We start from the raw sequence: 25,052 nt of genomic DNA, 5'->3' as shown, positions 1-25,052 counted from the left end.
ATAAGAGAAACTGAGATGAGATGAGATGAGATGCTGTAAAGTTATCAGAGAGAAATATGAAATAATAATTTTTTTAGATTCTCATTTTATCTTTTTAACCATGTGATATGAAAGCACCCTATTGCATATAATCTCTTCTCTGCTCTATCACTTAAACAGGGTAAAATGGCAATAAAATCTTTACTGAGGGCATTGCTTCATTGGAAAGTTAAATATTTGCCTAATTTTAAGAATAGAAGCCACAAAAATTCTTACAACTAAGCAAGTACACAAGAATTTTGGCTGGTTATTCATACATTTCTGTACAGGTTTCTGATATCCAGATTAGAAGCATCTTTGGATTTTTATAAGTTTAGAGATTTAATTTTCTAGTGTTTCTAGTAATATCCAAAATAAATGAATGTGCTTATTCTCTTACAATCACTGAAATCAGAAAGAGTCTTCTCTCTGCTTTCAGGTGATTTTGAAATAAACCTGTTCTGTGTGAATGGTGCCAAGAGTTTGTACATGACCCACAGACAATAGCATGAACATGTCCTGCCTTTGGGATTGGTAAAAATAATCTCAGGAAAGCTAGGAAATGTTCTGTAATTGGAGTGCCTGCATTTTAGAATTTTAGCTGAAAATACCTCTTGGAAAAGAAATAATTTAATCCTTATTCTAGAAATGGGACAGTTGAGGAAAATGTGAACAACTACAAGTTTCTCACTAATGGCACTGAAACTGTGCAGTTGTACCTGGAAAAAGGTTGTGTTATGCACATCATACTTGGATTTTGGTAGGCAATAAACAAAGTTGCTGGTTTCCCTTACCTTACTGCAGAGCACACGAACGTTTTTGTTTTGTTAGCTTGAAATCTAATGGTGTTTTAAATCTTACTTTTGCCATTTCAGAATGGAATAGAGCCATATTTAGGTTTTTTAGGTGGATTATTTATTGGTCTTACTATGCGATAGCATTTATAAATTGCAGTTTCACAAATAATTAGAAATTGGAACAAAAGCCCATCAGGCTCTGACATCTGTTGCACATAATTCCCATAAAGCTGTATTTAATCAAATAAGTTAGCATAAAACCTGAATTTATTTATTAAAATATTTTGTTGAAAGAATCCCATTGAGATGCAGTGTGTCATTTCTAAGGGTATCCTGGGATACTGGCCAAGATATGACACTTAAGGAATGTTATTGAGAGCAGCGTGCTTTGATGTCTCATTTATTTTGCAGTTGAATTTTCTTTTTATTTTTCCTTTGTTGTATGAAAATAAGTTGCTGAGAGTTGTTTATTCCAAAGAAGCTGTCCTGATCATATTCTCTGGTTGGCAATACAAATTGCTATTTTGCAAGTAGATACAAATTGTGCATGTATATGGGTTTGTTACCACTTCTTAGTTCATTTTTACGCTGGTCTGATGATTAACCAAACATATGCTTCCTGCTTTATGGTGTCATGAACAACTTCCTGCTGCAGTTCAGTTTACTGAAACCAATCTTCCTTTTGATTTTTTCCAAAGTAAAGTATATTTTCTTAAGCATACATGGCTCACCACTTTATTCTGGATTTGTTTAGTATTAAATATTTATGTTGTGTTGGAGAAAGCATTCAAATTTCATCAGAATACAGAAGTCTTTTAGACATCTCTAATTATCTATTGCCAAATCCACTTTATCTGTGATTAGTATGAAAGGGTGAATGTTTTTGTCAGGAGCTTATAGCTTTGCTTTTGTAATAGGCTGCATTTTAAGCAGCCAATTGGATTGGTGTTGGTCTTTGAAAGATGCAAAATGCTTTGAAGGAAGACTTAAATGAACCAGTAAAGATTGTGCAAGCACACACATTTAATCTCAGTACTCTCTGCATTATAGCTAAAGCTCTGGGAAACTAAAGGAATTGCACTGGAGAATAATCAAAGGGTACAGCTTTATTACATCTCTGTTCTGAAAACGAAGGGGCTGGTTTTTATGGCTGAAGGTACTGGGTGCTGTGCTGATAAAAGGAAGAAGGAAGAAGGTGCTTTAGACACCACATTAGAAGTTTTCAGGATGTGTCCAGCTGTGCAGTGGACAGTTAATTTGAATAGAGAAGTGGCACAGGGACTACATAAAAACTTTTCTTACGGACGTCATAATTCTGAAATAAGATGAAGTAGGCTCTCCTGAAGGTTGGCTCCTCCCAAAGAGTTGCTTTTGAGTGTTGGATCTCAAACGAGTTTAGGTGGTTTTTGATTATCACTTTCAAATTGGAAGCGCAGTCATTGTAGATTCGAACAAGGAGAGGACACGTTCACAAACGTGAGTGTGGTTGGGTGGAGACCTCAGAGCACCTTGCAGGATCTGAAGGGGGCCCACAGAGAAGCCAGAGAGAGACTGTCAGGAACTGTAATGACAGGACAAGGAGTAAGGAGTACAGATTCAAAGCGGGGAAATTTAGGTTAAATATTAGGAAGGAATTTTTTACTGCAAGGATGGTGAGGCACTGGAACAGGTTGCCCAGGGAGCTTGTGGATGCCCCATCACTGGAAGTGTTTAAAACCAGGTTGGATAACACCTTGAACAACCTGGTCTGGTGGGAGGTGTCCCTGCCCATGGCAGAGGGGGTTGGGAGTAGAGGATCATTACGATCCATTTCAACCCCTTAGCATTTTATGAGCATACTTCATTTGTGATCTGGGGTGTTTATCAAACATAATATTTTAAAAAGACTAGGTGGAATTATAGGCTTGACATGGAAAACTATGAATAATCGATTTGTCATCCCTTTAGGAACAAAGAAAGCCAAACATATAAGTTCAAGAAGAAAAACAAATTTATACTTTAAAGCTAAAATAATTATGGGACTTCTCATTTATTTATTTATTTCTTACTAACTTTTCATCTAGTATGATTTGTAAATCTTGACATTCTCTCCTTTATGAGCTATGTGGGCTAAAATATGAAATGTATGTTTTATATTCACATGCTCTCCAGCAGAGATGAATGCATCCCTAAATGCTTCTGTGGTCGCACACTACATTTGATTATTTTCTTCTGATTGTATCAAAGGGATTTTTAAAACCAAATTATCTGTTGAGAGTCAAGGGGGCTGATTAAATCACTTACTTGCTTTTATTCCTGCATGCCATTTTTGTGTCTCCTTTGGAATCTGCCATTCCTTTTCTTTGTCTTCTTTGGGTATGGTAACTGAAATACTGCAGGCGCTGTGTTAGTAGTATTGGAGGGGTTTTGGTAGTTTGGTTTGGTTAGTTTGTTGTGGTTTTTTAGAAATCATGTATCATTAGTTCCTAAAGTCTCCCCCATGGAGCTGAGATTATTGTTTGTAGGCAGCACTTACCAGTATTTCAGGCTTTGAACTAATTTTGAGATACTTTTTAACCTTTAAAAGTAGGTGAAAGTGGCTGAGGTTAGGAGCTGAGAAGTCCTGGCTTTCAATGTTAATGTCGGTCTTTTTTTAGGTGCTTTATCTCCCAGTATTCATTTCTGATCACAATTTGTGTGTGTCACACACATACCCATGCTTGACACAAACAGCTCCTGAGTTGCTCTTACAAGGATTTGAAGAAGGTCAATCTATTTACCTGTGTTACCTCATAATTTACCAAATGTATTTGTATTTTAGTTATCAGTACAAGATTCTCATTAAAAGTCCTTATCTCCAGCCTTGAGAGTCTTAGCTCACTGAGAGAAGTACAGGAGTCTTGTCCTTGTCTTTTCTATTGCTGTACTGTGGGTGTTTTCTAAAATTACTGTTTAGTTTACAAATTCACATTTGTAAAGTCAGCATTAAAGCCACATCTAAGAATAAAGAAATACTGAATCAATCTTTGCTTATTAAAGGATTTTGAAAGTTTGTCTCATGAAAAGCAGTTAGTAAGTATTAACAGTTGCATGTTGATTAACTATAGCCCTAGAAATACACATTTAAGAAGCTATGGTAAAGTTCATTTGCTGATCTCAATTGCTGGGATGTATTTCAAAAGAATAAACTTTGCATGGTCCATATGTGTGTGTGCACATTTTAGCAGGATGTCAGTTTTCATATGTCCCCTACCTCAGAGCTGCTGTGGTCAAATGCTGCATGTCTTGTGTTGCTCCATGAAACACCACCTTCCTTTCTCAGGTTTGAGAGTGTGAAGTTGTAGTATTTCTGGCTAAATGTCTTCTGAGCTGGACTATCACAAAGCATCATTTACTGTGATTTCCATGAATGCAAAGCGTTACTATGACGGGGGAAGGAAAAATGTGGAAGTAGTTATCTATGGCACACAACAAAATCGTTTTTTAAACTATTCTCGGAGGTGTTTTCAGCCATAAAGTTTGTAGTCATGTGGGTATTTTCTCTTTTCATAAGAGCCTTAAAGGTGGAGGGGGAATTAAGGTTCTTCACTCTTATGTTGCAGTGTCCTGGGTCAGCTGTCTTATTTCTGCACATTGACCTAGTTTAAGGAAGTCAAATATCCATTAGAGAATCCTAATACCTATTTCACTCAGGGCTTTTTTGAAGTTTAAATGGTTACATGCTACACAAGAGCCTTGGCTGAATAGTTGGAATCCCTTTCAGAAAACATTGTGTTAGATTCCAGAACCAGACACACTTCAACTGCAAATTTGAGTAGAGTAACAGCTCAAGTACAGGTTAAATGCTCTTTGTATGGGACATTTTAGGTACATATCTTTCTTAAAATATTTTAAAGCTACACTACTTGTTCCCATATTATAGAAAGAACAATATTCTACATTATTACACAGTAAGCTGTTTATATGCATGCTTTCTTTGGAGAAAACTACTGTAGTTAGAGAAGTGATTTATTTTATGTATAGAGTGAGTGAGAGCTACTGCAGTGAGAAGGTGAGGACAAGGTTGGGTTGAAGGTTAAGTAGGTCTGTGGTCTTCACCAGCCCTGGAAGTCACTGTACACACCCTGTCATCTCCTAATAAGTTCTTTTTCTGTTTGTTATAGTCCCTAATGCAGCCACTGGCAGATGTGGTGTGGAGGAGCTGAGTCTCCTTCACTGGTCGGTGGTATTTGCATTCCTGACCTCTCCTTTTACACCTCTGACTTCCCCCAGAGTCAGCTGCTGGAGGAATAGCCATAAAAGATCCACACCTCTGGAATATGGTAAAAGTAATCCTCCACACAAAATGTAAAGATTAGCAGGTCTAAGGTGAGACAGTGCTTCCTTAGTGCAGAGGTGTTACAACTTGTTTTAAGGCATGGATGGAAACTTGAAATTTATCATGATCCTTTTATATCTGAGTATTGTTCTTCTTTGTAAAATATAATAAGAAAGTTATCCTGTGTTCCTGTTTGAGACATGAAGCCTGTTGCTACATTAGGACCTTTGACATCAATTTTTAGATTAAATTCTTGTATAGTATTACTGCTTCTTTTAGGGAATGTAGCTGGGCTTTTTTTTCTTCTTTTCTAGTGCTTCTGTGTGTTTTCCCCAAATGTGCAACTTTGGCTTCATTTCTTTTCTGTATCTTTTAGTTATGGAGATGCTCACAAAAGTCCTTGTGGATGATTTAATTTTTTTGTGTTTAAAAACTGTGTGTATGATTTCCTAAAATAGGTCTGGTTGTAGTATTTTGAAGGGAATTACCTTGAAACATCAAATACCTCTGTAATACCCGATAGTATGGCACCACTGAAAAATGTATTTGGACCTACTAATGGATTTGTAGTAGTTCTTTTTGGTAGCCTGTATCCTCTGTAAAAATAGCAATTTCAACCTAATTTTGTTGTGAATTCTTTGTATGATGGTTTAAAACTCCAGAGGATAAAAATTTTCCTTATAGGCCAGACCAATCATCTGAACCCACATTTTGGGTTGTTATAAGGAAACACATTGAAAATGGAAGTAAGGCTCCTCTACTTAGCTCAGTTGAGCTGTCTTGCTCTAACTTTGTGTAATACTCAAATAACTGTCCAGAATGCAGCCTTCAGTGGGTTTTCAGAAGTTACAGGCCTGGTGACCTGTGAAAGTATTTCATGTTATGTTGTTTCTTGTGAACAAAGAAACAGCAAATGGTATTCCCAACGTTACCCCTCTCCTAAGAAGATATAATTCTGAACTTTCTCTTCCACGACTCTTCAGCTCTGACAGGAAATATTAGAACTTGTGTGTTGTGGTTTGTTAAAAAAATGTAAATTTCTGTTCAGAATTGTTTGTCAGTCTCTCAGAAAATTAGAAGTAATTAAATAGAAAGTTCTACAGATTTGTGCCATTTCTGTACCCTCTCATCTCAAGATGGTGTGAGAAGCAGACAATTGTAATAACTTGCTACTACTCCTTTCCAGCTAATTTGATCTTGTTCCTTAATTCTGACAGATTGTTTTTAATTTTCCCATCTGTTCCATAAAAATCTCAAGTGATTGACTCCTAGGAAAAAATAATGTCTAATAGCTGAGCCATTTTTAATGAGTTGGTATGAGTTATTTAATGAGACGTGCTGAAGAAGGCAAGCCAAAGGAAAGATTGGGCCTGGGGTGGTGGATGTAAAGAAAGGTAAAGGGCAACCATCTGCTTCAGGAAGCTTCCACTCTTTATCAGCAGCTTTAGGCTGCTGCTCTCTCCAGTTTTAGGCAGTGCCTGTGGACAAAACAACATAGGTTCAGTGGCAGTAATTCCTTTTCCCCTTTTATTTAGAGCAGTGTTTAACCTCAGACAGTACTGCTTTGGGGAGAGGAACAATCATGAGAAGGAAAAAAATCAAAGAATAAAAGAATAATATTTAAGTAACCTTAAAAACACTATGGTCTGTGGTTTAACTTCCATTTGTTCCAACAACCTGCACAAAGTCCCAGATATTCCAGAAACAACCCAATGCCAGTAAACAGAGAGAATGTTCTCCTCCAGCCTCTCTGGAGGCTAAAACCTTTGCTTTAAAATTGCCTGCAAATGATATCTCCTGGGGCAGGAAGCCATCAATATGCAGTACAGGTCTTTGAGAATAGCAGGCATGAATATAAATACTAACATCTGGACTGCTCCTTTCTGTTTTGGTTTTTATATATTATTATAATAAACATTATTTTTAATAATCATCAGATAGCATTTTCTTTGGCAGCTTGAGACTTCATTATTAAATCAAATAGTGAAAATAAATATACAGCTCTTTTACAAGGAAGGTTGAAAGTTTGACTCAACCCTGCAAATATGCCATTGTGAGTCTAATCTATTGTAGAATTCATAGAATAATGAATTGACGTCTCAATTGCATACAGTGAGACAGAACAAATGAGCAAATGCTGCCATGGTAATGAGCAAAATATACACTTGTTTTTTCAGGTGCCAGTGGGCTACCAACTAAGGAGAAAAACTTTTGTCTGCATTTTCTTACACTAGTAAAACCTGAGAGTGTGTTAGGCAAGCGGAGAACATCAGTACTCTACACATCCAGAGCACATCCAAATACTCAGACTGTCAGGTGTCCCCATGACAGGTATTGCAGGCAACCAGAGAATCACTGAATGTAGCAGTTGAAGCTACTGATTTAAATTTGTACAAAATTGGACTTGCATGGTGTCTGTTTTGAAACCTGAGCAAGTAGCTACAGATGGGAGATGCTCTGTCTTTATACAGAAGTCCCTGGCTCTGAATGAAACTACACTATGCCTGAGGTTTTGACTATCCTAATTTGAGACTAATCTAAGGAGGAAAATGTTTTTATTTGTAAGGATTTTTTGCTATCTAGTAGCAGTGTTCTTAGACTGGAACAGGGGGTGGTGGTGGTTTTCCTGTTGGGAAGAAGGAATTGATTGGTGCTTATTTTGCATGCCAGGAGACAAAAGGGGCTAAATTTTGAGCAAAATTGTCATGAACATGACCCACTATCTATCCCTCTAGATGGGTTTTAGACAAGGACCTTGTTGTGTTGTGGCTTTACTAATAAATCTTACATGTATTTATGTAATTGAAATTAAATTCACAAGATGTAAGTTTATAGTTCTGCATTAATCCTTCATAAAGCATTGATCTTTTGTTTTTTTGTTGTTTTTTTTCTTCCTCCTCAGTGTGTCAATTCTGATCTTTAATACTACTCGGCAGTGCTTTGTTGTGGTGAAGCAGTTCCGCCCAGGTAATCCTCTTTTTTATATTTACTTTTGCTCTCTAGTGAAGCAAGTTTTTAAGGGTTTAGCAGTTAAAAGTTGGTGCATCTGTGGTGATAAAATCTTTGTTCTATATTCTGTTTCTTTGTATGATAGCCATCCTTTTCAGTCAGTCAGAATTTCTAACCAGGGAAATTTCCATTACAGATTAAATGAATGATTAGGGTAGTCTTACATTCTGCTTTTGGGCTGGTTATTGTCCTCTTCTGGATGAAATTACGAACAGCTTTACAATGATCGTGCAAGAAATTGCTTTAATTTGAAGTTCCCTCTTGACCTACTTGTACAGAAGCACAATATTTTCCTTTTTTTTGGTTTTGTCTTAAATATTATTTTTATTTGTATGGTCTTATTGTGCATTGTATGATTGGGAATTTAAAATGAGGAAGATTCAGGACTGTATGCTTTTTCATCAGTATATGGACAGCTTAATTTTACCAGTTATGAATTTAGGTTAATATACATTTTTTCTGAGTTTTTGTATCCCTTATTTTAACACAAAGCAATGTTTACTTTCTGGAAGTTAAAAACAAAATGTGTATTCGTTGCATATTAATTAAAAGAAATGGCAAGGTGTTTCACTGACTGTTGCTAAGAGACCATTTCAAGACTGCTCATGGTAGACTTTATGGAAAACTTTCTAGGGTCGTGTCACACTGCCCTTTCTTCCTGACAGTGATTACAACCTCTCCAGTGCTGTGCAGCAGTGTTAACACTGACAGTGCATCCTTCTCATCAAGTGCTAATTGACTTGTATGAAGTGTTTGGTTATTTGTTCATCACTAATCCACTGTCTTTTATTTGCCAGCGAATAAATGGCTCCCATAGCTCTTGCTGTCTTTGAGGCAGTCTTGGGGAGAAGCCTTCCTATGTGTGCATGCATATATATATATATATATATATGTGTGTGTGTGTGTGTGTATATGTCTATGTATATGTTTATGTTTATGTTTATGTTTATGTTTATGTTTATGTTTATGTTTATGTTTATGTTTATGTTTATGTGTACTAAGCAGCAACACATTCATTGCACTATCTCTATGGAAGTGTCAAATCACCCTCAAAAGACTGCACTGTTTCTGGAATTAGACAATTCCAGAGGCTGGAGCTGCTCAGACACCTGCCCTTAGGCACAGTGGTCAGTCTGACATGGCACAACAGTTCAGTGGTCACAACCATGCCCTGCCATTACTCATGTCCTTATATTTATATCTCCATTCCATGGTTATTGTCTACCCTGGTGCCTGTTCTACAAAGCAAAGACAAAGGATGAGACTTTTCTCATTGCCAGATCCTACCAGAGTCCCACCAGGAAGGCGATCACTCGTTGCTGTGAGTGAACAGCTGCTGCTCTCTGTCCAGGCACGTCCCCTGCACGTGTGCTGGTGCCATGTGTGCTCCCCTTACCCTAGGCTGTGCTGGCAGCCTTTCCCACTGATGTCTGTGCTGCTTGTAAAGGCATTCATCCCTCCCTGCCCATTCCCACCCCATTCTGTTGTGAAGCAGCAGCCCTTTGCAGCCACAGCAGAACGGCTGCAGAGGGGAGGGTTTGAGGATGAGGGAGCTGAAGGAGTTCATGCTGACTTGAGGGTGGCAGAAGCACACCACCAGTGAGGCAAACAGTGTGCCTGGGCTTAGACCATCTTGAATGATCATGAGATCACACATTTGGGAGGAGCAGAGAGAAGAAGGATAAACATGTATCTCTGTATATGTTCGTCACCCATGACTAATTTGCAAATATATTGGTCAATGCTTATTTTGGTAGGCAATTAACCACACATCTTCAAATATAATAAAATTATATGTTTCTAGGGTTGGGACCTATGAACATGTACTCTGGTTTATTCGCTGTAAGTGTACTAAGCTTTCAGTGGATTGTGATGTTTGTTTTTCCACTAACTTGAACAGTATCAAAGATTTGAATCGCAAGCCATATTCCATTTCAAGAGGTACAAAACACCAGTGCAGTCAGAAGTTTAGAGAGGAGCCAGCAACTTCTCAGACAGCCAAACCCCCCCTTAGTTCCTACTGTTGTTTTCTTCTGTTTAGGGATGGCAGACAAGTCCTTGTATGTGTCACCTACAAAGGCTGCTTTTAGTAACAGCAGTGATCTTTGCTCCATTTGGTTGAACCATCTATCCTTTGTCCCACATTACAGAAAGGAAGATGAGAATATCAATTCTACTGCAGTTTCCACTCTGAATGGAAACTTTCTTACAGCTGAGTGACTTCAGGATAATTAGTCCAGATGTGGATTCCATCACTTCCTTGGGAAGCCTTTTCCAAAGCCTGACAACCCTTTCTGTTGTCATTCTTCCTGAAGTGCAAGCAGAAGCTCCCCTGGCACAGGTTGGTTCCTCACCATGCTGCCGCTCATGGCCGTGTCCGTCTGGCCACGGAGGAGATTGCCCAGCAATGGAGCAGTGGCTGTTCCTGGCCAAGGAAACATCAGAGGACGAGGGAACAATGGACGTGGGACAAGTGGGTGGGTGACTGCGCCAGGGCATCACCAAACTGCTTTCCAAACCCTTTGTGGATTTGCAATGACAACCTGTGGTGAGGAAGAGGAGGGTCACAGGTTTCCCTCTGAAGAGTGTGCCTTAGCCAGTAGGTCATACGCTGCTTTTCCATCCAGTTCTTTATCAGCCAGTGTATCACTTGTGCAGTCAGTTTTGCACCTTCAAGAGAGTTATGGGAGGTTCTCTGTTCCCTGATATTAGCAGGAAGCTTGGCTTTCTCGGCTTTGCTTATCTGTGAGAGATAAATTAAGTTTGAACCTTTGCATGCCAGGTGATATTAAATTCATAATCAGACTCCTTGATGAATGCTCTAATACTTGGGCTCTTACAGAAGTGGCTGGTGCTTCTTCTTTTCTTCCTTACCTACAGAGAAAAACTGTTCCTGGGCTTGAAGTGTGGCATATCACAGGACTTTGCTCTGAAGAGGACTGCTGGATTAGGTCCTTCTGGGAATGTAGGTTTTGATCTACATAGAGCCCAGTTGTGCTGAGGGAGAAGGAGAGTGGCAGGTGCCACTAGAATGACAGGATGGATTTCAGGGAGACTGAAAACTTTTAACGGTCTTAAGTCACAGTTTCATATTTCGGTACCCCACACTGTTACCTGCATCCTGTGTTAGTGCCCAAAGCCTTTAATGGGATGCATGTGTTGTTACTTTTTTAATTATCCCATATCGGTTTGCCAGTACCAAAAAAGAAATAAAACTTTCAGAGGATTTGGCTCATCTCAGAGAAATCTTAAAATCGTGGTTGTCATTTATGATAATTTTCCTAGCTTTTAGAAGTTTTTGGAATAATGACAATAGACACCCTTCAAGGAGCTGTCCCTTAGAGCTGGCAGGGAATTTATTTTTTTTCTGGCTTCATTCTGCACTTTAAAAAGAAAACTGAGCTCTAAGTCATGTCTCTCAAGTAGGAAATGGAAACTCCAATCCGTACCTGTTTGAATCTCAAAGACCTGGATATACCTAAGACTAGCAGGTTTGAAAGTTTTAACTCCTGGAGAAAGATTAGATTCTGGATATTGGGCTGATCTGCACATCTCCCTTTCAGGTGCAGATCTTACTGTTTTACACTTCTGAGATATCAAAACGAGCACTGCAAAAAGAGCCCAGGCATAAATTTCTGGGGTGTAGACTCTGCCTCAGAGACAAACTCCTTAAGAATTCACTGTGGTACTTCACTGTTATGCAACAACATTTCTCTGGAGACCTGTTTTTTAAGTACTACCAAGCTACAGTACCTGGAAGGACAAAAAGTTGCCTATTAAACCTGACTTCTTACGTATCAATTCTGCAAGATTTAGAATGGGAAATAAAAGAGAAACTAATCTGAAAACCATGTTATGTGTATGTGAAATATGCATGTAGAATATTTTAATGGAATAAAAATAGGTTCAAAGTTTAGAATAGTTATATTCAGGGTGATTTATAACACTCTTTTGGAAACCTTTCATGAAAAGCAAGGAGATAGACATAAGGAAACTTCAAGGAAAACACAAGTGGAATTATTCCTGTATATTAGAGTTACATTGATCTGGAGTTGTCTGTCAGCAGTGATTCTTTGCGTGTTGACATCCAGTCCTGCAATTCTCACTCTGGCAAAATTTCTTGACATCAGTGAGAGATTTTGCTTAAAAAAGGATTAAAATCTGACATTTGCACTTTTTTTTAGGAGTGCATTACCATGGCAGCTGTTTGTAGATTAGTTCAAGAAGTCTTTTTCAGACTCCACACAGGAATTTGTGCAATGAACTGTATGTTCAAAAGAGGATTTTTTTTTTTCTAACAAACATACATGCTTTTCATGCCCCTTCTAAATAACAGCTGAGTTGACAGGCTGAAAGACTCATCATTGTGCACATGGTACTTTATGTGCAACCCAACTTTCCTGCAAGATAACTGCATAGTTTTAATTAAATCCCAATATCCGCATTGCCCAACAAATGGAAGCTGTATGGTGCTTCTGGAACTTAGATTTCTTGGATGAACTAGCTTCCTTTTTCAATTTTTATTTATTTTAAGGTGTGCAAGAATTCATTTCAGATGATGTAAGTACAAATAAGAGTTTAAAGAATAATTTTACGGACATGGCAAGAGAACCTTTGTCCTTTAAAATTCCAGTTTTGTGTGTCATTATTTTAACAGATTACACAGCTGAATTCCTTGTTACTCTCAAGTACTCTCATGGTTCTTAATTTCCAGGCAAAGTTTGTCTACCACCCTTTTTTATATTTAATATTAAGAGGCTAACATACTGCCCCTTGTTTCTTTTTCTTTTGTCTTTTTGGGGTTTTCTTAAGCTGTTTACATGTGTGAAGTAGAGAGGCATCATCCTCAAGTCTTTCAGAATCAGGACAAGGAGAGCTTTCCTTCCCTGGAGAATCCCTTACCTGCTGTGGTTGGAGTGACCTATGAACTCTGTGCTGGCATTGTGGACAAGCCAGGCCTTTCTTTAGAAGAAATTGCTTGTGAGGAGGTCTTGGAAGAGTGTGGCTATCGTGTTTCCATAGCAGACCTCAGGAGGATCACTTCTTACAGGTAAACAGCAGCAAGTTACAACACTTTGATTTCATTGTTTCACAGATTGCTGAAGCGCCCTGAATGTTCCCTCTTGCCTTGTTTAAGAAGTTTGTTGGAGGAACGTGGATGTCTGAAGGCACAAGAAAGGTGTAATTTTTAGCAAGTGAGAGGAGTATTTAGAGAAATATAAAGAATGAAAAATATATAATCAATATGATAATTACGGGATAGTCCAGAGACTATCAGAACAGGGAAAAGTTGCTTTGGGCTCTTCAGAGCAGTGTGTTACAGCACTGGAAAACAGCCTATTTTTTACTGTATTGCGTGTTTTGCATCTCTGATTCTTATTATTCAGATTAACAATAGAAACTGCCCAAGATGCTCTCTGAGTAACCTTTAACATGATTTTGCAGAAGTATGAGAACCTGTGGCATTAGATCTCTTCATAATATTTGGTCTGTAATTAACACTTCTTTGAATTGGACAATAATTATTGTTATATATGCAGATTTTGCTGATTTGACTGTGAAAATTATTACATTGCATTTTTTTCAGGATTTCAAATAGTTATTGAAATAGTTTTTGACATGTTTTGAAACATTTATTAGGAGTAAAGGGAAAAATTAATATGTAAGTGGAAAAATACAAAATATGAGTTGTTGGTGAAAAAAACCCTTCAAGAGAAACTTTGCACACAGCTTTAATCCTATTATATCTCATTCCCAGCTTTTAGTATTGTTACCCAAAATGTATGTCTGTTTGTATTTTACAGAGAAAGCAGCAGGTTTTTTAGTTTCTTTATTTTGCTTGACATCTCCATTGAACTAGGCACTGTCATTGGTTTTTAATTTGGGAATTGAATACAAATCCACAGCTGTCAATCCTGGCAAATGTTATTTCCTGCTGGATTAGCAAGCAGTGCTTCTGTTGAGGGGAGGGGGTGAATCACAGGAGCTGTCTTTTACAACTCATTGAAACCAGATTAAGGGTTTGTTCTACTGAAAGAAAAAGTGTCTTCCAGATTTATGAGCAAAAGCTGTCTATAGAATTTCATAGGTTGGGGTGACACTGACAGGCTGCTGCATGCAGATATATACATATGTATATGTACATATGTATGTGCATACAAATGCAAAAGAGGAAAAGCAGAACACAATTCCTGTAGAAAGTTGTAGATTTTGTGTAGAAGTTTGACTCATTATTTATGATTTATGTCTTCCTAAAACTCTCTGTGTTCTGCTGTTGATAAATGCCTTTGTATGTTGCAGTTGGTTGTTCATTTAGTTGGGTTTTTTGGGTTTTTTTTAACTGCACTGACTTGTGACGAGTGTATAAAATTGGGTTTTTCTTTGTTGAGATGCTTGCAAAGAGTTCATAATCCTTCATTGTCCATGTGGACACAGCTTTCTGCCCATGAAGATCCATGATGAAGTCAGAAGGGCCTGTGAAACTTTTACAATTTTCCATTAATATGAAAGGTTGAACCTCAAAGATTATATGTTACGGGGGTGTTTTTGTTTGATTTTCCACGCTCTGTTTTTAGGATTTTATTCTAAATGTTTTAGTATTCCTGTTAGGAGTGTCCTGTTTTCCTCCAGCCAAGGATTGGCATATCTTTCTGATCCTTGAGGATTTGATGCAAAGATAGGAAATAATAAGTTCTTTTATGTTCTCTTAAGGACATTTTTCTGCAATGCCTGTACTACATATAAGAATTCCTGGGCTTTTTCCAAGTGTAGCAGGTTTTTCCAAGTGGTTTATGCTGCTGTTTCATGCTGTGACTGTCAGTACAAAGCACAGGCATAAAGCATTGCATTAATGCATATGCATGCCATTACAATCACAGTGCATCCTGCACTTCTACTCTTACCTCCCATCCCAGCAATCTGTGTAACAGTTGCTCTGAATTATTTATTGATCCAGTGCCTCAGGTCAGAGTTTTCGGGGGCTCTTTATAGATGCTCCTCTTCCCGAGATCAGCCTGAGCTGGACTGGAACCAGTTGTGACAAATGTGTTTCTGTGCTTTCTCTCAAATCAGATCATTGCGTGTCGTCTCTTGGAGGGTTTTAGCTTTCTGTCTGAAGTGTCTTATCTGTCTCTACCACAACTATTCCCTCATTTTCCTAAATTTCCCTTTCTTTACTTCAAGACTGACACTATTCAGTCCCCAGTGGACGTGAAGTACTTCTGCACCTTCCACCTGTTCATTAAAACATGTTCTCTTTATTTTATTTTTGCCACTGCATAACTATTTTAGTTGATTTAGTCTTTCTCTTCAGATCATGTTTTCTAGATATATGATCATTCCTTCTGCTGTCCTCTGACTTCTCTCCATCTGGTCTGCATATTTCTTAAAAATGTAGTGCCCACAGTGAAGCACAGTACTTTAGTAGGGGCTTTGCTGGATAGAGTGGAAGCATTACTTCCTCTAGTCTCACAGATCATTCTTTATACACTGGAGTTTGTTGTTTGCCTTTTCTGCAGACGCATTACATTACTGATACAATCCATCTTCCATAATGCCTCCTCTATTCCAAAACTAGGAGTTGAACCTGATGATCCTTGTGGGTCCCTTCCAACTCAGAATATTCCATGATTCTGCATTGTCATTCATCTCCTGTCCGGATTCTGTGTCATCACAGCCTTTGATCTGAAAGCAGGCAGTTGTATTCCTAATGACATCCCTTTCCAGAATCATGGTAATGAGAAGGAAATTGCCTGCCTGGAATAAAAACAGGAGTTGAGCTAGACCTGACAGAAGGGCATGAAAAGCCAAAGAGATACCAAATGTAAAGGGAGAAATGGTTTTGGCTGGGGAGGTCAATACAGTTCTGTGCCTAATGGATTAAGAAAGATGGAGCATGGACAATCCATAGGGAGAACTACACGATGGGGGGAAATTGAATATGAAAACCTTAAGTAGAAAAAGAGAAAAAAGAGATGAAGGAACAATACTGAGAAGAATCATAGACTGAGAATTAAATGGACCTGGGCAAAGTACATTCATTGTGGTGGAGAAGAATTCTCTGTAAGGAAATGAGGGAAGTACTTAGACTGTGTTCAACTTTGCTCTGTTTTCAAGCAGTGGGAACTGTATAGGTTACAGGTGATCTGAAGATTGCAGGGATTTTTCCCATTTCTTATCAGGGCCAGTAGCAATGGTTCTGGGGACTTTTTTTTTTTTTTAGTGCTCCTCAGCTAACCTGCAAAGTGTGACCTCAGTACTGCCACGGGTAATTCATACACATGCAGGTAACCCACTGGACCCCCTTATTAAGCTCTGTCAAAGCTCCTGTGACTTAATACTCATAACATACAAGTCAGACACTGAATTAGGAAGATCTCAGACTTAATTACCTTGAATGGTCCACAGAGGAGCTGTGGAGTCAATGAGGAATCAGGAAAGAAGCCAGGAGTTGGGGAGAAGAAAGAAGCCAGGAGTTTGAGTAAGAGTCTTAGGAACAAATTGTTCCAGCAGCAGGGGGACAGTATGGTGTGGGTGAGTAAAAGAGGCTGAGTTGGGGGCAGATAAAAAGAAACACAAACATATTTAGAGGAACTTGACTGGAGGAGGACAGAGGAATCACACTTTGAAAATCAGAAATATCTGTTCCTATTATAGAAAAATGCCAGACAGGAGGTGAATTGGAATGCAGATGGTTCATGATGCTGTGTAGACAGAGGAGGGATCATTCTGAAAAGAATCTGTGTAGTTTGCAGCCTGTGTGGTGAGTTTAGTATCATCACTGCACAAATTTCTACTTTTGTGCTTGGCATTCAGTAACTTCATTTGATATTGCAAAAAGGTGGGTTTAAATTATGGCAGCAGCTAATTCACTTTTGGAGACTTGCAGGAAGTTTTGATGGCTGCTGGTGTCTTGAGTTCTTGTCAGTTGAATGTATGGCATCAGTCAAAAGTAGCATAGGTGGTTGATGTGAGGGGGGCAAAGCAATTACCTGGTTCAATAATAAAATAACAAAATGAAGCTAATCCTATGGTAATATAATTATAAACTGAGTGTTCATGAAGGCTGAAGGTTGCAGTTAAATTCAACATTTTTAAAAGCTCTAAAAGAAATCTGTGAGCTTCCCTAAATGTTTGGGGGTATTTTCACAAATGCAAATTTTTTTAAGTGAACGTCTTACCTTGGACTTATTCATATACCAGATGTAACAATTTTTCTATCTGTCATGGTATCCCAGCAGTTTTCTGATTGAATCCCATGTGCTGAAATTCAGCTCTAAGTTAGTTTCTTAGGTTGAAGTACTTCCAGCTATCTGCCTTGAGACTTGTTTCCTTACAAGACAGGGACAGGGAAACAAGTCGTTGCCATTTCTGTTGGTGGTGTTGATGTTATTTTTGCTATTGCAAAGTATTTTCTTTTAGTTCTTGAATATGTTGATTGTCTTGAAGAATATTTATAAAATTAATTGGACTTCAATAACACCTCAGAACATCAAGGTAGAGTTGAACCAGAGCTTCTGGTTCAACTTCCTTTTCCCTTCATTACATCTTTATTTTCTCCCAGAGGCTGTAAAAAAACTCTTGGCTCTGACCTGGATACGGTTGGAGCTGCAGGTTCTCAGCCCCACTGCAAAGAAATCAGATGGATTCGTTTAAAGGACTGACTGTATTAAAATAGATACTTACTTTAATCTTCCAACATTTGATTTTTTTTCCCAAAGTGTACAAGAAGAGCATTCAGAGAATTAATAATTCAGAGAATTAATATAAATTACTCTGCCATGGCTTTTAGCCTCTGTGCAATGAGGTAAAAATGGTTTGTATTCACAGCTTTTTATGTAGAAGGAATAATAGCCCTGAAAAGGTTGGAGTGCATTATAATTAGAAAGATCACCTGCTAGTACACCTGTTTGGTGATGGCATAATGTAATATAATTTTATGTTAATTACTTCTGTGCTTTTTTCCTTGCACCTGCTGCTTATAATGTCAGAACTGTACAAAGGTCCTAAGAAGTGACAATAGGAGCTGCATATCACTGATCATCAATTTACATGTTGCATAGCTAACTGGATCTTGATTTAAGCATAAATAACAGAAATTTATGTCGCATTTATTTGTAAACATGAATTATGTATTTACTCTGTACCCAAATTCTGCATGCAGATGGCTTATGTCTTATAAAGTGATATATTGCTTTCAGGAATTTGTGCATTAACTATGTAAGATTAAAACAACAACAACAAAAAGATTTATTTCTGTGTTGATAAGAATGTTGATTGTTTATAGATATTGTATTTTTTTAATGTTAACACATTACGAGAAAATCAGCTTTTAATTGCTGTCTTTCAGAAATCTGAACTAAAGTAATGAATCTTCACAAGGATAAGTCAATTTATATGTTCCCCATGTTGCAGCAGAGGAGTAGAGTATAAAATACTGTTTATGTTCTCATACATGCTTATTTCTTCAAATTAAAAATATAATATTTACAAACATGATACTTATGAATGAGATAGTTGGTTGGCATAGGCGAGCACTCAGACATGAGAAAAAGGCAAAGCTATTGTGAAACAGAAGCTTTGAATTTTGGCCCTGATTACCAACGTGTTTGTGTGCGGTCATGCACACGTGTGTGCAAACTTATTGTGAAGAAAAGAGTCGCTGACTGTTGGCAAACTCAATCTCACTTGTGGCTTCAGACACTACTAAACCTTTCTTTTAAGCCGTAAGATACTGTTTCCCACTTCTGATAAAAAATGGATGTACTGTATCTTTATACTCATGAGCTTAAGACAAGGGAAAAGTCCCATTTTGTGAGCTCAGTTTCATGGGCTGTGTATTTCCTCATGCACTTGATAAAAGGGAAGAGTTAAACAAAGACTTTGTAGTAGCTGCTATTGCCGTGTTTCAAAAACAGATTGGAGGGACAATCTGCCTCCTGTGTTTCCCCTGGTCTGAGAAGGAAGTAGATGGAAATTCTGTAATTACAGCCTCCTGCTGCCAGCCAGTCCCACCCCTGGGCAGGAGGTGAGGAGTGCTTCACAGTCGTTCTGCAGAAGCTCCTTCTCTGGTGCGATGTTGCCTAAAAGTGTGCTGCCCAGGGCTTTAAAAGCCATAGCATGATTTAATCTCACTGTTTGAGTGTTTTATTCAAAATGAAATATGGGAAGGCAGCATACAATCTTGTTTTGATGTGTTAAACTTATATATAAGTTACTATTGTGATGAAAACCATACGACTTTGGTATCCTTACTTTGACATGCTTACATTCTTAGACTTGCTGTTGTCAAAGGTAACTGAGGTTTCTAACTGTCTGAAGCAATACAAAAAGTTTAGTGCTAATGGAGTTTTGGGGGTTTAAAATCTCTGTTGAAATTGTGAGCTTAAGCCTTAATGACTTGACAAGGAGTATTTGTCAGCCCTAGGGCTATTAATTGGAACGACCATTGGAGGAAACCAATCCTCACCATAAAGAGGCGAGGAAAACCTAGCTGTGTTTTGTGTAGATCGTTTCCCTTTGTCCCACAGAGGCAAATAAGTCAAGCCCCGTGCAGACACCCCGGACTACAGCTGGAACAGTCAGCTAAGGTCAAGCCAGGCTTAGTAGGTTTGGATCAGTATGAGCCATGACATGCCAGGTTTGGGCAGCACAGAGCTAAACCCTGGGCTCACACCAAAGCCTGAAGTCTCACCATGGGCTGAGTTCAGACCTGCTCACCTTCCCCCCAGCCAAGCCTCTCTTGTCCCAGGAAGGCACCTTTATCAGGAAGGTGGCTTTGTGGCTTTCCCAGGCTGAAACTCATCACTTGCACTTCGGGTGTGCTGACCCCTGTGATTTCCACAGATGCAAAGCTAATGAATATAGCTGTAATCTGTTAATAGGTGACTCATTTCAGACCATGGCAAAAGTGTTTTATTTGTAGTGGGAAATACTGGGATAAGGAAAAGCATATGCCACAGGTGTGGGATGGAAGAAAATGGTAGCAGGAAGAGGAGTGTAAATAGGATTAAAGGCACATCAAAATTCCTTAAACAGCATACTCAGAAAGTGCAGGTAATCGTGCAAAAGCAGAGGAAATTCCTAGTAACAGATAAACCTGAAAGCATACTGCAAACATAATATTTCCTGTAACTTATTCACCAGTCAAACCCACCTTCTCCCTCTTTGCTCTCTTCCTCGTCTGCCCCAGTGCCCAAAATCACTGAAGTTTACAATGTTTTTAAGGTTATATGGAAAAACACTTTATTACTTCAACCAGAAAAGCTTCAAAGCTAAAAACCCCTAACTTCTGATTTCTATATAAGCCAAAGGTACTAAGACAGACAAAATGTGAATAGCATTGATTTTTGTGCAATTTTCTAAGGACAAGCAGGATACATTAGCAGTCTGGAAATGTCGTGGAAGACAGCAGTAAGCAATACTGGAGAATATTTAATTTATTAAAGGGTAGTCTGTGTGGATCTATGCAAAAATGATCAACTCGCAGTGTAAGCTAGAGCATTTAGAGAATTAAATATCAAATGAAAAAGGTAAGATCCTTGCTTCTCTTAAGAATTAAAGTATATTTCTGTATCTTCCAACTTCTTTCTGAAACCATTGAAATGGTCTTTTAGAACCAAATACTAATGGAATATTCTGAGTTGGATGGGACCCACAAGGATCATTGAGAACAACTCCTGACCCTGCACAGGACACTCCAAGGGTGACACCCTGTGCCGGAGAGCATTGTCCAAAAGCTTCTTGAGTTCTGTCAGGCTTGGGCCTGTGACCACTTACCTGGGGAGCCTGTTCTAGAGCCCAAACACCCTCTGGGTGAGAAACCTTTTTCTAATATCCAGCCTAAGCCTCTCCTGACTCAGCTTCATGCTGTTTCATCATGTCCTGTGGCTGGCCACAGGAGTGAAGAGATGACTGTCTGTCCCTCTGCTGCACCTCGTGAGGATGTTGAAGACCCCAGTGAAGTCTCCCCTCAGTCTTCTCCAGGCTCAACAGACCAAGTGACCTCAGCTGCTCCTTATAAGGATTCCCCACCAGACCTTTCACTCTCCTCGTGACCTCCTCTGAATGCTGTCTAATAGCTGAACATCTTCTTAATATTGTGGCACCCAAAACAGCCCCAGGACTTGATGTGAGGGACAATCTCTTCCCTTGCTTGGCTGGTGATGCCGTGCCTGGTGACCCCCAGGACAGGGATGTCCCTCCTGGCTGCCAGGGCACTGCTGACTCATGTTCAGCTTGCTGTCAACCAGGAGCCTCTCATTCCCCAGTCTGTCTGTACATCCAGGGTTGCCCCATCCCCGATGCAGAATCCAGCACTTGCCTTTGTTAAATTTCACATGGTTGGTGATCACCCATCTCTTAATTTGTTGAGGTCTCTCTGCAGGGCCCCTCCAGCCTTGAGGGAACCAACAGCTTCTCCCAGTTTAGTGTCATCAAACTGGGAGGAACTATCAACTCCTGTGAGGGAGATTAGACAACAAATTAAAGCAGGGAATATGTTTATAAATAACATCCTGCAACAGTCTGCAAAGCCACCGTCTAAATAGTGAAGGGGTTCTAGGTAGGCTTAGAAATGTTAGATTTGCTGGCCTGGGGAGGAAAGAGTAGAATAGAATGCAATGAGTATTACTTATTTATACCAGCATTCTTTAATTTTATTTATAGCTCATTTGGAAGTTTTTTATTACTTTGTAACTAATACCTTGTGGCAAAGTTGCACCAGAGAAGAGTAAGTTAGGTAATCCAGTAAGAGAGAATGATCATGTGGGTATGTCCTCCTTTGAACATGTGCTGTTACAAATTGTTGTTTGTGTCTGTAGTTAATTATATGCCAACAGATGTGAAGAAATTCCAATAACATTGGACATCAGATGTCCAGGACTTCCATCTTTTATATTAAGTGTAGTAGTAGCTACTCTTGATATATTTAGTTCATAACAAGAGAGTACCATATGATAAGTGCTAATAAATTACTATATGGAAATCACCCCCTGCTATTTGAGCTGTGGTGGCAAGAACCTGAGTCTTACAGTGGAAAATTGGAACCTTTAAAATTTGGAAACTTGGAAATTGATTTTCCTTTACTTTAGGGAAAAGATGGGTGGAAAGTGAACTGATTTCCACAGCTGTAGCTATTTCATAAGGAAATGGTCACAGGTGCTGTAGAAGGAGATTATGCTGTAAATAATCAAGCCAGAATGTTCTTATAGAAGTATTTCTTATATAAATTTTCTGGTTTTGCATATAACCTTTATATAATATCAAGTGGACTTGGAAATACTCAGGATAATTTTCATTTTCCAGGTGGGGCAACTCAGAGGAAGGTGTCAGACTTGACACTCATCATAAATAGCAGGACATTAGATATACTCTATATAGTCCTGTGTTTTTCACGGAACCTGTGGTGACCAGCAAACTGCTTTCTTTGTTTTGCAAATTTTACAGTTGGTTCAAACATGGATCAAAAACTCCACTCCTAACACTGGAATAAAGTGATGAGCACAGAATGAAAGATGTATAATATCAACCTTCAGAGTTCCTGAAAATGCCAAAGATTTGTTTGTTAAGTTTCTTTTCATATATATACAGAAATGATCCTGGAGGGATTTTGTCCAAAGTCACAGTATGCTTCAAAAGTAATGTTAGGAATTATTTTATTCATTGATTCGCTCCCTATTCAGTATTTTTAAAAAGTGTATATTGATGTAAGAAACCAATTTCAACAGTCACTATTAGAAACCAACTTCAATAGTCACTATTAATTCCCCAAACAAAATAATTGCCAGTGTTCTTAGAACACTGAGAGACAAATTATTAATTCTGCTATAGGGTGTGATGTGTGCTGGATTAACTGAAAGATTTAGTTGACTAATGGTTTGGAAAATCTGGATATGCACTCTAAGATCATAACACTGCTACAAGTCTGAGAATCCTCCATATGTCTAATAATATGGAAGCTAATTTTTCATCTTGCCCTAATGCCTCATTCATAGTTTCAGTGAACTGTGGATCCAGATTTAATGTGAAAAGTCACTTGTAATCATGTGAAATGAAGAAACTGTGATTACAATGTGAATATTTTCTTGGAAGGACTAAATGAGTGGATTATGTACTTATCCCTTATTTAATAATACCTAAATTAAATACTCCTAAGGAAATAGAGGATTAACAAATAAGAAGTATAATACACAGCAAGCGGTCTAGCTGAAGAAAGACTACATAATCTAAAATATCCTCAACTAAATCCACTGAAGCAAATTTAGCAGGGAGACTGAATTACTTTGGACATGTGCGTGCTTACAGTGGTCCATTTGGGTCAGGGCTAAAGTTCAGGAAGGATAGAGAGTGAGTCTCAGACTGCCTTTCCCTTCTTTACCTACCCAGTCCATGAGTGGAGGACTCCAGCTGTGAATGGACATAATCCTCTTAAGAGCAAAAAATCTAAATATTTGTGTAAAAACAAGCAAACAAATGTAGCACGAGAGCACACAGATACACTGGGGAGCTTCTTCCTGTTGTTTGTGCATCTCTGAGTCATCCTTCAGTTCTGCTCTCCCTGAGGTCTGCTGGAAGAACTGGTGCCTTCCATGTGTGTAGAACAACAGTTCACCAATACAAAAATGGTTTTTTTTTCTTTTTTTATTTTCTCCCAAATTCACTTATTTCCAAAGAATATATTTGAAGATGGATCTATTTTATATGGAACTGTATTCAAAAGTGTTGGTATTTCTGCATGAAAGTTGCAATCAATTTCTTTCTTAGTCAATTTCTGTCTCATGTTAAGGACCCAGGTTTCCATTCCTTGCTGCCTTCTTTCTATCTAAAAGAGTTTCCTCTCTGCTTTTTCCAGGTCTGGAGTTGGTGTGACAGGTTCTAGGCAGACACTGTTTTATGCAGAAGTAAATGACCAGATGCGAGCCAGTGGAGGAGGTGGCCAGCCTGAAGAAGGAGAGCTGATTGAAGTTGTGGAAATACCTTTAGAAGAGTCCATGAAGTTTGCTTATGATGAGACTTTCCCGAAGACAATGGGTGTCATCTTCAGTTTCATGTGGTTCCACAACAACATAGCACCTAAACTACCCAAAAAGTAGAGCACCATGATTTTAAGGAAAGCTTTTCTGCTGGTGTTGTGCCTGCAGAAAGCTGCAAATCTGCCTGCCTCAATCAGCTCAACTTCTCACAAGACAAATCTTTCTTTTAAATAAATTTGGAAGTGAAATCTGAATTAAAATCATCACAGAATTTCCATTATTAGCAAAACACGTACTGGCATCACTGGGGCCAGGATTTGATTTGGAAAGGCAAATGCTGATAACTGTGCAAAGTTAAGTGAATGAGTCCAGTTCTCCTTTTTGGCAGCACTGTTTTGAAGAACTGCCCAAGCCCTCAGTGCAGCTGCCTCAGGAGCCTCTCACCATGTCTGTACATACTGGCAACTGTGTATTCATTGTCAGTTTTGATATTTTTTTCAAGAAAGCAGCAAACCTTTATAGTCACAGATACCTTAACAATGTTCCTGAGTTCAGCACAGCTTTCAGGGAGCAGCTTTCTCTGTGGTGTGTGGCTTCTGTGCAGAGGAGGCGTTTGCATTTCTGAACATGCAAACCTTTATTTCATAAGCAAACAGGTCTGTAAATCCTTCTGCTATCGTGTCACTTTGACAATGGAGCAGCTGTAAGATTATGTGCTCCTGATTGTTCCCATCACAATGCTGGACAGAAGTGATGGTGATGGAGGGGTGAAGGATGGGGGCTTCTGCTGGAACACATGCTCCTTTGTTTGCTTTATGGGCAATACTTGATAAATTAGATCAAACTTTGTCCTCTAGAGAGGGACCAGAGAGGCCGAATTCTTTTAATTCAGCTATGAGGTGACTAACACAAGTGATTTCTCCGATGTTTTCTGTGGTCTCAATTTCCTTATCACCCAAA

At 38.7% G+C, this 25,052-nt stretch overlaps 1 protein-coding gene across 1 annotated transcript in view; it reads left to right on the top strand.

The window, feature by feature from the left end:
• Positions 1-24,274, top strand: part of NUDT14 (nudix hydrolase 14) — a 56,876-nt gene extending 32,602 nt beyond the window's left edge. The window contains exons 3-5 of the mRNA XM_062495217.1: positions 8,015-8,079; positions 12,934-13,171; positions 23,972-24,274. Of these exons, the coding sequence (XP_062351201.1) occupies positions 8,015-8,079; positions 12,934-13,171; positions 23,972-24,212 (544 nt within the window). The 3' untranslated portion in view covers positions 24,213-24,274. The remainder of the gene's footprint in view (positions 1-8,014; positions 8,080-12,933; positions 13,172-23,971) is intronic.
• Positions 24,275-25,052: the final 778 nt, after the last annotated feature.

This window comes from Cinclus cinclus, chromosome 6 (genome assembly GCF_963662255.1).
Source record: "Cinclus cinclus chromosome 6, bCinCin1.1, whole genome shotgun sequence".
Classification (NCBI taxonomy): domain Eukaryota; kingdom Metazoa; phylum Chordata; class Aves; order Passeriformes; family Cinclidae; genus Cinclus; species Cinclus cinclus.
Note: the sequence above shows the minus strand (reverse complement) of the source record. Positions and strands in the feature narration are given on the sequence as shown.